Below are 15,041 nucleotides of genomic sequence, written 5' to 3'. Positions count from 1 at the left end.
TAGAAAATTGACCAATCACAGTCGAATATGAGAAGAATAATCAACTGTGATTGGTCAATTTTCTACGACTTAAGACCCTACGACCGCTACAACTTCTATTGTAGACCCCGCATAACGCGACGCGAACATCTAGTCGCCATATTGGTTTCAGTAACGCGTACGTATTGGAGCGCATTGGAACGAATAGGAGCATATTGGAGCGTGCAACGCGAACCTGTTGTAAACAGTAGATTACGATTTTTTGTAGTTGCAGGTTGCAGCGTCAGCGTCAGCCCGGATTCTCATACGGGCAATAGCGCTCTGACACCGAACGCTGATTGGCGAAAAGCCGGTTGCAGAGGTAAATTTTACCCCTACAACCGGCTTTTCACCAATCAGCTCTTGGTGTCAAAGCGTTGTTGTCCGTATGAGGATCCGGGCTGAGCTCCAGAGCTCGTTTGCGATCGTCACATTGGGTGGTGGAGTCTTTTGTAGCTTCGTTTTATTTCCGACATTTTAGAATTTCTAAACAAGATCAGCAGAAATACAATTCGAGAGTTCTAGCAGTTTCAAGTGTCTTGGTGCTTACCGTAGGTTATCATTGGTAAATAAGTAAATTATAAATGAAGGGATACCATACCGATTCTAGCCGTTTCTAGCGAAGACATGGCACTGGCGGTACTCGGCCTCTTGACGCTAGTCTTGTAAAAAGTCACGTGAAATGGACGAAATTGTCCAAGTTTGCCTAAAATTTGAAATCGCCACGTACTGACGCACCACGTTTCGGTTTAGCCGCGCGTTATCGAAACGATCAGCCGATCTGTTGACGGTGTGCAGTTTGTATTTTAATCGCAAGACTGTCGTTCGCCAAGTCGCTACGTCGCTCACATCACGCAGGAAGTATGATATGTATGTATATGTGTCGTTCGCACGGTATTGATGATTTCCCGATAATACTGGAAAGTATGTATGTACGCCACAACATTGTCGTACGTTGACGTACGTCGCTTCGAGTTAACCTATTCATTGAAGCTAGGTTGTGCAACCGTCATTTTGCGCAGCGTTTTCATCTCAGGATATACTTAATCGCGGTTTTAACCTTTGCGTCCTATGCGGCATTTACCTCGTCGTCGACTGCTTTCGCGAGGAGGTACATATGTTCATTCATATATGTATTTTATATATAATTATCTTAATAAGAATTTTGAGAAAAGAACGACGCGTTTACGTTGCATCGAGAATGTAATAGAGTAAACTCGATAAAACGTGCATGTGTGATATAAGACCTGTTCTTTTTGGCTGAACTTTTGCACCAGTTCATCTTCCTTCCTCTTCTTTTCTCCTCGAGAGAAAAGGAAGTAAAATGAACCGATGCAAAAGTTCAGCAAAAAAGAACAGGCCTATTCATGTAGCATGTATTCTTGGCGCAATGAAATTTTGATTCTTTATTTTCCCTTAATCAATATGCCTAGAGCATAATGCCGAGTTCTGTCATTCTTCTGATTTCTCTCGTAAATCGTATCATTCTTATTACATGTATTTTTTTTACCTTTACTGTTATAATGTATCAATAAAACGAGTTAAATTTCTGTATATAAGATCGTTTAGATTTTATAGAATAAAACTTTTCCATCTATAAGGAAAATTTATATCATCGATGATTTCTTATGTACATTTTAGGTTACTTAAGTAGCAACGATGTCTGTACACTACAAATTTAAATCTACTTTGGATTATGACACTGTGTCATTTGATGGATTGCACATTTCAGTAGCAGATTTGAAAAAGGCTATATTTCATCAGAAACGTATCGGCAAAAATACAGATTTTGATCTGCAAATTACAAATGCACAAACAAAGGAAGGCAAATGTCTCAATTTCTCTTGAAATTTCTCATGAATTTTTTTTTCTATCTTACGCAACTATCTAACTATTAATTATGTTAATAATATTTAGTAATCATATTCATCTCCTTAGATTATACGGATGATAATGCGCTAATTGCTAAAAATACTAGTCTTATTGTCGCCAGAGTTCCATTGACAGTACAACAGAAACGTTCTTGGGATCGAAATGAAACTCCTCCGTTTAGTAATGTAAAGGATGAAGCTAATTTAGGTAGAGCCGTAGATCTCACGAGATTAGATGGCTCGGAGGAAGATAAGATCCGTGCAATGATGACTCAATCGACTCAAGATTATGATCCGTCAAAGTATACAATTTTATATTAATTTGTTGACACAAATAAAATACTTTTACATTAGTTAAATTATACAATATATAGTAAAGTAAGAAAGTCTGAGATATATTTAATGTTGTTAGTTACATGAAAATTCGTGGAGCCAATCAGACTGGTGATGTACCTGCAAATTATCGTTGTTATAAATGTCACCAACCTGGACATTGGATCAAAAATTGTCCACTAGGCACAAATCAAGAGCCAATTGAAATTAAGAAGAGCACAGGTATTCCCAGAAGTTTTATGGTACCAGTTGAAGGACCTTTGGTACCTGGTGCTATGATGACACCTACAGGACATTATGCCGTTCCTGCTATTGATCAGTAAGTCACAATATACATTACTAAATTATAAATATAATACATATATAATTAACAAGAATATTAAAGCTTATATCGGTCGCGAAGCTGGATCTTTAATACTTTAAATTCAATGTGAATTATATACAGGGTGTCCCAGAATAACCACCAAATATTTTGTGCGAAAATAAACAATTTTTGTCTCTTGCTGTTTTTCTGTAAAATTGATAATACTTGAGTAAAAGTTATTAAAAATGAATATTCGGCGATTTTTAGTTATTAATATCTTGTTCACTATTGTAAAAATTGCAAAATGGTAGAGGACTTTTCGACTCACAAGGGGAGTGACCCTTACCGATTTCAATGAAACTTGACAGAATTGTAGAGTGTGTTCCCCTGAATAAAAATTATCCCTCATTTGGGCGTAGACGGTCTACCGTTTCCAAGATATTCCAATATTAAAGTTAATAACGACTCTACAATCCTGCCAAGTTTTATTAAAATCGGTGAGGATCATTCCGGAGCCTTCCCTTGTCAGTGTAAGAAACAAGCGACAACACGAGAAAAATATCAGAGCGCTCCGAGATTTAAACCGAGGCCTGGTCTCCTCTGAAATGGTAGACTTCCGTCCTTCCACTGAGCCACATAGCCCTGACGCTGATAGCTTCTCTGTTGTGCCTATTTCCTCTAAATTTCTTACATCAATTCAGTCTGGTCTACCTACGCACGAAATATTTGGCGGTCATTCTGGGACATCCTGTATATACTATATATGTACCATATTTGTAGTCATTCGAACTGCGCGCAGAATTGATTTTCTGGATTTATAAACGTAATTAAACTACTATAATGTCACAAATTGAATTAAATTGACAAGCAAATTTTTAATAATTCGATGCTCAATCCGTCCATACAGCACAGAAAGATGGCAACAATACTGCTTTGCAAGGTTACAACATTGCAACGGTAAAATGTCCGCCTTTTAGAAATATTGCGATGCAATATTGCAGCAATATTACAATATAATACATTTAACAATACTTTGTAATGTTGTAAAAATTGATATTTTTCATTTATATATTTACAAAATGTTTGCATAATGACTCGAAGAAAAAAATGGGTGGTAATATAGTCTTCCATTAAAAAAGCCTTAAAATATTAGTTTTGTTTAGAAAACATATATAATACATTCACATAACTTCTGCATATAAGCTGTTTAGTACTAAAAATAGTACACGTAATATAAACTATAGATTAACAGTAGAGTTACAATCGATTATTAAATAATTATTTTGATACAAAAACCTCAAAAAAAGAGGTCGTGAATAATCAATATCCATAGAGGGCCACATTAGCAAAATCCCATGCTATTAAATTTGCATAACTCAAAATATATACAGTCAAGTAATATGTTATATAGCAAATAACACACTCAAAAATGCATATATTCATGTGATAATACCCTCAAGTTTAAAAAAAATGAGGAAGTAGCACTATATATATATATATAAAATTCACATTGAATTACTTAAAGCATTAAAGATCCAGCCTCGACCGTTATAGGCTTTAATATTCTTACTTATTATGTATTCACATTAAGATCTTAATAAATCATTTATCATTACATATATAATTATTATTTTCTGTTGTTTTTAGTCAAGCTTATAAGGAAGGTAAGAAGGAACGACCACCATTTTCACAAGATCCAGAACCTGTCATAGAGAAGCCAGAGATTCCAGAGGATTTGTTATGCAGTATTTGTAAAGATCTTTTAACAGATGCAGTAATGATTCCATGTTGCGGAAATTCCTTTTGTGATGAATGTAAATCTCACCAATTTATTGATTATGATATCAATTATTTATATGTTTACATCTTTATTACATTTATACATACATATATGTATATATACATATATCTGAGGAGCAGACTTTCAAAACGCGTTTTGTCCAAAATTTGTAATTTTCAGAAAATGAGAAAGAAAGAAACTATACACACAAGAAAACTACACACTCTATAGAAAATAACAATATGTCAATCAATAGGATGTGAAATATTAAACAAAATTGCTAAACAATTGCTAAAAGTGTTAAACAAATGCAATTTGTCTCTAATTGTTATCTAGTTTGTCTCTAAAAAACATAATACATTTCGAAATGTCTACGTTTTTTCAGCATATAATATAAATTAACGATGAAAAAATGCTTTTGAACATCTCAGAGTAGCTTATAATATGAGTCTTTCGACACTGAACACTGCCATCTCTAACTTAAAAAACGAAATTATAGACAAAATGCATTTTGAATGTCTGCTCCTCATATGTATAAATATGTGTAAGTATAATAAAGATGTATACACACACACACACACACACACACATATATATATATACATACATACACACAAATTTCTTTTCATTACAGGTATTCGTACACTTCTATTAGAATCCGAAGAACACGAATGCCCAGATTGCAATGAGAAAGATGTGTCCCCGGAAACTCTCATACCAAATCGATTTTTACGTAATGCAGTAATGAATTTTAAAAATGAAACTGGTTATGCTAAAAGACAAACGTATCGGCCTCCCACTCAAAATGCTGGACAAACTACTACATCAACAGATCAATCGAAAATTGAAATGCAGCAAGTTGCGAGTCATGTATCATCTCAGGCTAAAACTATTCAATCACCCATTGCTCCTAATGCACCATCACAAGAACCTGTAGAACTGTTATCCACTAATCTTGAATCTCCGCAACATTTGTCAACCAACCTGTCTGGTTCACAGCCATCAACCAGTAAGTGTTTTTTGTTAACTGATGTTATCAGTTTTGATGTATGTATATTTAAAAGAATAATAAATAGATTACACTCTGTAATACAGTATTTGTTTATATCTTATATATATATAATTACACTGTGCGTGTAGTTTTTTGTAATATAATTTATTACACATATTAGGTACATTAAAGTTTATGTATAATTTTCTAATATTTATCGAAAAATGTAAAATTTATTAAAAGTTTACTCATGTGATCTACGATTAAATGTCTACCTATAATATTTTGTAATATATTATTTTTATAAAATTCTTAGAAATATGTGTGCAATTATACATGAAAATATTTTTATATTCAAGACTCTGATTAGCAGACTCTTATTATTATTATTCGCGAAAATAATATTTTCAAGTTATTTAATGTTCAAAATTTTATCATGCACAAGTGTATTTATATGTATTATATATATATATATATACACACACATATGACCTCAAAGTACATATATATGTATATAGAAGACTTAATTTAAGATATACACACACATATAGACTATTAAAATTATCAGAAATTATATTAAAATAATTTAATTGGACAACAAAACATATGTAAAGTATAAATGTAAAGTAACTTATTCACACAACACACACGCGTGCGCGCACAAATATAGATATATATGATACATTATTAATTGAGTTTAATTAATAAAATTTGTTTATTCAATAAAATGTTAATATGTGCGCGCGTGCTCTTATCAATTTTAATCAAATATTTAATATTTAAGAAGATATATTTAAATAGTATGCAAGTGTCTTGATTAATGATATATCTTTCATCTCTTTACATTGAATGAAAAATACATTTCTTTCCTCACATATGTATAAATAGAAAAAATGGTAGATGGACAATTAATATCTCACTTTCTGTCTCTCTCTCTCTCTCTCTCTCTCTCTCTCTCTCTCGTTTTATCGCATGTATATAAAATATTATTTTATGATATAACATATATAACAAATCATTTTTTACGTACCCACACAGTATGAAATATTTATTACAAATCACGGAAATATTTCAATAAAATATTTAAAAAATATTTCGTAAATATTTGTAAAATGCTTTAAAACATTCCATTGAAATATTTCATAAAAATATTTTAGAAATATTGTAGAAATATAAACGTTCCAGGAATTATATCAAAAACTCTGATTCCTGGACATATTTATATTTTAGAAATATTTTATGAAATATTTCTAAATATTTTAAATCTTGCATGAAATATTTCGGAGATATTTCATGTTGTGTGGGTATATACATTGCGTACGAGCGTGTGTTACAACATGAATACTCCCTCCGTATGTTTTTCTATTTCTTGTACGTAAACAGACAGGCGCCATTATGTTGGAGTATATGTAATCAATGTATAGTTTCGACTTTTTTTTATTCATATAGCATGTGATACTTAAAAAAATAGCTTTGTCGCGATGAGACGTGCTAGATAACGTGTCTATTTCACTACAATTATATATCGTTGACGAATATATTCGAATTTATGTCGGCCAGCTGACAATATCAAACACATAACCTCAAATGCACTATGAAAGGGAGAGAGTGTAAAAGAATCCTGCTTATAGCAATTCGATGAATTCCAAGGATGTATCGTTAATCTGCTCTTTAGTAAGCTATAATAATTGCCAATTTGAATCGCCTACTTATACGTGATGTGCTTCTGACAGCTCTACCTGAATCTACTTCAGAGTCACACTTGCAAAGCGATTCAATAACAAAACTAACAACTGATGAGGAAACTGAGGTGCCTCCTCCTCCAGGAACAGAACCTCTACTCCCGATTCCTGCCCTCGTGAGCTCGCCAGAGAGAGAACGTGAGCGAAGCGATCCCTCCAGCCGCGATAAGAAAGAACGAGACAATGAATACACGGGAGAACGTCAATCAAGAGAACGTCGACGAAGCTTCAGCAGGGATGGACATCGCGACAGGTAAGAAAAGCAAATCTTATCTCGCCAATTCTCTATTGTGACATAAAAGATAAACTGAGTTAAGTTACACATTTTGCTCATTTTCCGTAACAATGCAGAAGCGGAGAACGTGGTCGTAGAATTGAGAATTTACGGCCATTGAATCACAATCGAAATCGATCCCTATCGCCCAGACACTCCCAACACGGCGAATATCCATCGTCGAGTGCGGTATTACCTCACTTAATGAACCCACCTCCTTCCAAGAGCTATCAGAGTCATTTAGCAGACGATGGACATTATCCACCTGCTATGCATTATGACAGTGGAATACGTAGATCTAACGAAGACCGTGCGGGCACTCCAACGGTGAGAGCAGAACATTCTCTTTACATAAGAACTTTTTTATACTTGAACTTTTCTATTAATTCGTCGCTGCACATTTCTGCAATATTTCAGGTCGACGAACCACATTTGCACGTTCCTTCATCTGGCAATCAACCACCATTACTGCCTTTTCCACCAGGCGAAGAGCGCATTCCACCGCCAAATTATAATCAGCCACCGCCAAATGTACCTCCGCACAATCCTCCGCTTTTGCCGGATCCATATATGAGTCATCGAATACCGATATATCCGCATCAACAGGGATCGCATTACGGACCGCCAAGATACGATAGACCTCCTTACCAGCAACAAGGATATCGACCGTCTCAGCCGCCTCGAAACTATAGCGGACCACCGAGAGGACCAATGAGAGGATTGCATCATAGTAAGCAACATGTATTCCATTCAATACAAATATGTAAATAAAAAAAGAGATATCTATTGATATACTTGAAATACAAAAATGTTTACTTCCTGAAAGCACTTTTCATGGCATTTTCTGTAAAAGTTTTGTTATAAAAGCAAAATACTTTAGATACAAGTAAATACTTCAGTTTGACATTTATTTATTTGTACTCTTCGAAGCGTTTTATATGAATCATATATAAGTATTTTGATTTTTAGGTTATTTCATTTCTGTTTTTCATTTTAGCATTTTGTTTATATCTTGTTTCAGTGGCATATCGAAATTTGCAACCACCACCACCTGGACTAGGTAGAAATATACACAATAGAAATCCACCTGGGTAAGTTAATTTTCCAGTAATTTTCTTTAATTAGTAAAGATCAATGAATATACAATGTTATTAATATACATTTCATTCTTCAGAATCATTGACGATCCATTGGAAGCATTCGAGCGAATGCTCCGAGAGAAGGATGAGAGAGATCGACGTTTAGGGAAACATAGAAGAAGAAGCAGAACGCGATCCCGATCACGTAGTTACAGTCGATCTAGATCGCGCTCTTTTGGTCGTAGATCGCCTTTTGCGTCTCGTATCAGTCGATCTCGCAGTCCGCCATCGAAGCGGAGATCAACAAGGTCACCGTTACCACTCCGACCTCGTAGTCGTACTCCAAAACGTAGATCAAGAAGTGGCAGCTTCTCTATCAGCAGGTACTTTTGTAGTTTCAACATGCAAGAGATTTATTTATTATTATTCTATTCTTCAAGTTTCATCTGATGTTGCAGATCTAGATCGTATTCTCGCAGTCAGTCGCCGAGACTATCTCCGTCGAGAGATAGAGATAGTGAAAGAGACAGAGATCGGGAAAGGGACAGAGAGAGAGACCGTGATCGTGATCGCGACCGCGACAGAGACCGCGAACGGGATCGAGATCGCGACTTATTGCCCAGATATCGATCACCAGTCAGATCACCTCCGAGGTATGCCTCGCATAATATTCATTGTTATACAAGAGATATCTTGTAAAATGCATTCTGAATACGTTATATATATCATTCTACAATAAGCTATAATTTTAGCTTTAAGTTTTAAGGGGATCCTAAAGTTTGTATTATCAACTAAACCATATAATTTTTGTACAACAGTTACTTTTTTCCTCTCTTACTGATTTTGAAAATCCTTTTCCAGAATTAAAGTATACGCATTAATACATGTCTGTGAAGTGGAGTCTATGCTGAGAACGACAAAAAATTCTGAAATTAAGATCTTTTTTACCATTTCTTAGTCTAATATGGCGATAGCTGTAGAGCTATCACGTCGCGACAATTTTGCTTCATATAAAAGTTATAAAACCTGTACTTATGAAATAGTAGTTCACAGACTAGTAGTTTGTATGAAGAAACAGCATGGAGTTCTTAAAATTAGACTTAGACGTTTAACGTAATTGTTATACGAAAATTTATGTGTATGTGTGGCATACGTGAGTGAGATATTGATATAGTGATGTGTCAATGATACATAAATCATCTGTGTATAAGTGCTATTTACAATATGCCTAATCGCGTCTTTAGGATCACCTAAATAAGAAATTGACCAATCGTATAAACGATTATTCTTCTTGTACATTGACCAATTTCTTACGGCTTAAGACTTAAGCTTAAGTTATGACTTATTATATAGAAAGCCCAATAATGTATTACGAACGGCTTAATTTTTCAGATTTCAAAGAGAGAGGGATCGTGAGAGAGAAAGACCGCGATCACGCGAACCTCGAGATGGATACAACACTTACTACAGCGATTCACCGGCTCACGATTATCCATTTCGTGATCGTGAACGCGATTTACCACCTAGGGAGAGACCGCTACCGAGGTATCCTATAGGAAGAAATCAGCCGTCCCAACATATACCGCCGTTGATGCCGCATCTAGTCACTGGAGGTCATCCACCACCACCGCTTATGTCATTGGGACCTTCACCTACGGACAGGAAAGACTATTATGATTCCTACAACAGGTATTTTCGCCTCAATAGTACTTTCATTCATGTACACTACGTTATGCAGATAATCTACCGACATGCTACTAGTTTATTTATAAACAAAAAAGCTCCGAAACAATGGCTAATGAATTATACAAAAGCGACATGGTATATAAATCGAATTATTTTGTTAGCGTGAAATGCCGACGTACTGAAACAATTCTGCAAGTCATTTTGACGATACAAGTTAGACACGCAGTTACATTGCATAAATTTGATAATAAACACACGTTTCTATGTTCCATCCAAGTTTAAAAAGAGTAAAAATTATCTTTTTTGTGTGCTACGAAGAGTATAATGTTGCTAAATTAAAAGATTATCGTCTATAGTCTATGCATACAGTATTTTATATACATATATGTATGTATATTGTGCACACACACGGTATGACAATAAAGTTCAGCGAATGTTATGAGAAAAAAAAAATAAACATCAATTAATATACCGCAAATGTATGTGACTTGGGACAGCATGTGTTTTTGTTAAATTTAATCGTGGCATCTATTCATGAGTCACTAAAGAAAATTTAAAATTTGTGGGTCAATTCTAAGCAAAATCGTAAGACTCGTAACGTGTTCTCGTAAAACTTGTAAGAACTTATGACTAGTATTCTAATTTTATGCGTATGTATCGTAAAACATATGATTATATATATATTCGTAAATATCTACGATTTCTTGTAAATTTTATGGCTGATAGGAAGCTGTCTGTAAAAATATTGTATAAAGGTATAACCACTTAAAAAAATTCTCACAAGTCTTACAAGAATATGTTATGAGCCTTACGATTCTGCTTAGAGAATTTAGGTATTAAACTTCCTTTAGAGATTCATAGATAGATATCACGATTAAATTTAACAAAAATACTTGCTGTCCCAAGTCACCTACATTTATAGTACGAATGACCTTTATTGTCTTTCAAAATAATACCTCCTAAAGACAATACATTTCAGACAACGTACGTACAACTTATGGAAACTCTGTGAAAAATCATTTTTGGATATGGCCTTAAGTTGTCTTGTCAACTTCAAACACAGAAGTCATAATATTATAAGAGCATCATCATGACCTTAATAATTTTAAGTTTAATTTTATGTACATTTTTATATATCAAGTGACGTCATAATGATATCATTATGATTTAATTATAACTACGTTCTACCTGGGGTTCTGATTCAAAACATGTACAGCAATTCTTGAGTTAACATTGCATTATCGTTTGAATCACTTTCTCTATTCCCCCGATCTTTTTCCATCAGATTTTTTTTGCGTCTTAAATTAAAGGAGGGGATGAAGTGACTGTTACAGACATTTCGAATATTCAGAATTGACAACAAGATGTAAGGCGATATCCAAGGAATAATTTTCACAGAATTTCCGCAATAATGTCTAAACGTTGTTAGAAGTGTATTGTCTTTAGGAAGAGATTACTTCAAAAGATAGTAAAGATCAGTTGTTTATTAACTATGTGGTGTTTATTTTCTCATTCACCGAACTTTATTGATACAGAATTCTTAAATATAAAGATTAAAATAGAAAAAATTACAAGGATGGTAAATAGTAAAGTGATTTAAATCTTCCACATCTTCTTTCTGCATAAATATTTCTTTTTCCTTTAGCTACATATTTAATTCTTTACAATTTTTTAAATTATTATTCTTCATTCTGCCCTAAATAAATGATTTTATTATCCATAAGTATAGAAAACAATTAAAAAAAAAGATATTATATATACCTGTATATTTTTTTAAACATATATATATATTTATATATATATGAAGATATATATATATATATATATTTATATATATACGTGTAAATATATATAATATGTGAATACATGTAATATGTGCATAAAGTATGTACAGATATATGTGGAGTTTTTGCTATATCAAATTTATGCAGCTTATATATTTTACTATAGTAACATTTTAACTTTTGCAAGAGTGATATATTGGATATTGTGTGTGAAATTATTGTGTTTGATTAACTCTTATCTCATAATTCGATTGTACAAATTAATATATTTTCTCTATATACTGGGTGGAGGAAAAGTTCTGCGGTATTTTGTTAGTTCAAAATTATATATACAATATCTTCGTTAAAAATGATCAAAATTTAAATTTAAAGAAGAGATTTTAAAGCATGAAATCTCTACTTTCGAATGATTATTACATTTTTTGAATTTATGTGAATTTGATAATTTTTATATATAGAAAATAACGAGCTGACAAAAAAGAAAAAATTTTTTTTCACTTTGTGGGTCTGTCACGTGCCAAAAAAAATTTGCGAAAATTTTCGGTTACCTATATCGTGGAAGTTTGAAGTTTTCCTTACAAAATCATTTTTTTTAAATGTTTCTACGATTTTTTATTCTTGAGTTATTCGCGAGTTAAGTAAAAAGGAGCATTCTGACTTTGATTGCTCATTACTCCATTAAAAATCATTGTACTGTAATTAAAAGGAAAACAGATTCTTAAAGCTGAAACGTGTTCTATCGAATAGTATCGAATGCTAATTTTTTAAATGTAAAATATATAGAAATTTGAGTTAAAAATGTGATATTACTATCTTTATGACCATTGCGCAATGGAAAAAAGGACAGTAATATCACAAGCTCAAATGTACATATATTTTATTTTTTTAAAAATTGGCAATTACATCACCTGATGATAGAGCAACATTTCAACTTTAAGAATCTGTTTTATTAATTACGGTTCGATGATTTTTAACGGAGTTATGAGCAATCAAAATCAGAATGCTCTTTCATTTAATCCGCGTGTAACTTGGTAACAAAAAGTCGTAGAAACATTTCTTAAAAATGAATTTTAGGAAAAACTTTAAGCTCTCACGTCAGATAGTCGAAAACAGTTCGCAACAAATATATTCTGTATATAATTTTGAGTTAACAAAATTCCGCAGAACTTTTTCTCCAACCCAATATTTGTAATGTATTTGTGAATACTGAGGAGAAGACTGAAGAAAAAATGCGTTTTTAGGCTTCTGATACTTAATACGTTTCTATATCTGAGAAGTAAAGAGTATAAGAAATTGTTACCTGATTAATTTATTTTTAAGACAGTATTGACATTATTGTATTTAGAACAATAATGAGATAATATAGTATGTTAATGAAAGTGTGATTTATAAGCACAGTGAAATTTTTACTCTATATAAAATTTTTTGTATTTTTTTATGTATTTAATTTTGTTATAGATCTGTTTGAGCACGAGTGTAGCATGGTGGACAGCGCGTAAGTCTACCATGCTAGAGGGGGGGGACTCGGGTTCGATCCCCGATAGATCAAGAAATTTTCATGCGCTCGTTGCTCCTCTTCGGTGGTCTGGCAAACCATCAAGAGTATCTATTGCCAAGAAAACCTCTTGAACTGCCGTTCGGAACGGACGTTAAATTGTAGGTCCCGTATGTTTGTGTACAACTTGCGTGCGCATCACAGGCATACGTACGAAAGGTAGGGTAACTGTCCCTATTAATGTCCCTTTTAGCCAATTTGATGATTACTGCATTAATTATTAAATATTGTAGCTTTAATTTTATCTGCTTGCAATCACCCATACACCACTGATTATTGCGGAAAATTTTCAGAAATGTTTCAACCTTTTACATCTCATGTGCAACATTCTGAAAGGATTCTGCATGATGTCATATGAAACATTTTAACAGAAATGTTCCTAAAATCTATCACAATAAATTGAAAGACATATTTAAACAGAACAAAAAATCATTATGATGTTAAAATAGCTCCAAAATAACCACAAAAATTTCGGACCGACAAGCACGCAATTTTATCTCCAGCAATATAAATAGTTATATTTACATGCTGGAAAACTGAATACTTATATATTAATGAATACTTATCGAACAATTATTTATTAATAATGAATTTCTTTTTATACATATAGAAATTCAATTTCGATAATCTTGTATTTAACGTATATGTGCAGATGAACAATAATGCATCCCAATAATTCTGATTGGTTGATTCCCACTCTATTACTTTTCCGAGATTCCGTTTTCCGAAATCCGACCGTCATGGGACAGCACCCTAACACTAATCGGGGTTTGTGAAAGAGGCCCTTAAGGCCATCATACGTAAAAAAAAATTTAGTTGTAATTGTAAGTCCGTAAGTAAATCGGCCAATCACAGTCGAGCGTTTTAAAACGCGAGATCGTAATTTTGATTGTGATTGGTTGATTTGCTTGCGATCTTACGACTAAAATTTTTGTACGTGTGATGGCCTTTACACATACAGAGTATGTTTATACAAACTCACGTTTTCACTAACACATCGCACGGTTCCAAACATTGGCGTTGACCAATCCCGAGGCGAATCGTTCATGTCTAGAAACCCTCTAATCAGAGTCGCGACATCAAAACAGCCACTTTTAATTGGTCCGCCATTTTTTTATCAATTCCTACCTACATTCAAATACCTATATTTGTGTCACTTTTTAATTTAAACAATACAACGAATTTATAAGGAATTAATGAATAAATTTCTTATATTATATGTTGAAAAATACAAATGTTACTTAATCTCGCAGAGAAACGAACTGTTTTTTGGTGTCCAATTTATTGTCCCAACATTTTTTGCCCACAAAGCACGACGTTCACTATCTCTAGGAAACACTTTGGCCTGTATTCAGAACACGCTTTTATCAAATAATAGCGCGCTTTTATCTCTGAAATTCCATAATATGCGTGACGTAAAGTATAGTATGTTAGTGCTTACAACATCGTTGTAAGCACATTCTGAATATGAGCCCTAATGTATATTTTATCAAATAGCACAATAAAATGCATTGAGGCTTTCGCGGTTTAATTCGTTTCTATATTTTTATTAAACGTACATCTTTATGTCGATTTCTGTACAACGGCTTTGAAGTGCACTGAGTGTGCACGAGCTGCCAGTGGA

The 15,041-nt window shown here is 33.3% G+C and overlaps 1 protein-coding gene across 4 annotated transcripts in view; it reads left to right on the top strand.

The window, feature by feature from the left end:
* The first annotated feature begins 447 nt into the window (after positions 1 to 447).
* Positions 448 to 15,041, top strand: part of LOC108721763 (something that sticks like glue) — a 29,886-nt gene continuing 15,292 nt past the window's right edge. Inside the window, exons 1-14 of one of the 4 annotated variants that reach the window (XM_018446501.1) lie at positions 448 to 569; positions 639 to 1,129; positions 1,660 to 1,843; positions 1,957 to 2,191; positions 2,302 to 2,541; positions 4,174 to 4,340; positions 4,941 to 5,315; positions 7,031 to 7,292; positions 7,391 to 7,640; positions 7,731 to 8,043; positions 8,335 to 8,404; positions 8,488 to 8,775; positions 8,851 to 9,045; positions 9,785 to 10,081. In XM_018446501.1, coding sequence (XP_018302003.1) covers positions 1,678 to 1,843; positions 1,957 to 2,191; positions 2,302 to 2,541; positions 4,174 to 4,340; positions 4,941 to 5,315; positions 7,031 to 7,292; positions 7,391 to 7,640; positions 7,731 to 8,043; positions 8,335 to 8,404; positions 8,488 to 8,775; positions 8,851 to 9,045; positions 9,785 to 10,081 — 2,858 coding nt within the window. In that variant the 5' untranslated portion in view covers positions 448 to 569; positions 639 to 1,129; positions 1,660 to 1,677. Of the gene's footprint in view, positions 1,130 to 1,659; positions 1,844 to 1,956; positions 2,192 to 2,301; positions 2,542 to 4,173; positions 4,341 to 4,940; positions 5,316 to 7,030; positions 7,293 to 7,390; positions 7,641 to 7,730; positions 8,044 to 8,334; positions 8,405 to 8,487; positions 8,776 to 8,850; positions 9,046 to 9,784; positions 10,082 to 15,041 lie in introns of those variants that run through there. The other 3 variants (XM_018446503.1, XM_018446502.1, XM_018446504.1) reach the window with 3 other exon arrangements.

This window comes from Mycetomoellerius zeteki, unplaced genomic scaffold (genome assembly GCF_001594055.1).
Source record: "Mycetomoellerius zeteki isolate Tzet28-1 unplaced genomic scaffold, Tzet1.0 scaffold182, whole genome shotgun sequence".
Taxonomy (NCBI): Eukaryota; Metazoa; Arthropoda; class Insecta; order Hymenoptera; family Formicidae; genus Mycetomoellerius; species Mycetomoellerius zeteki.
Note: the sequence above shows the minus strand (reverse complement) of the source record. Positions and strands in the feature narration are given on the sequence as shown.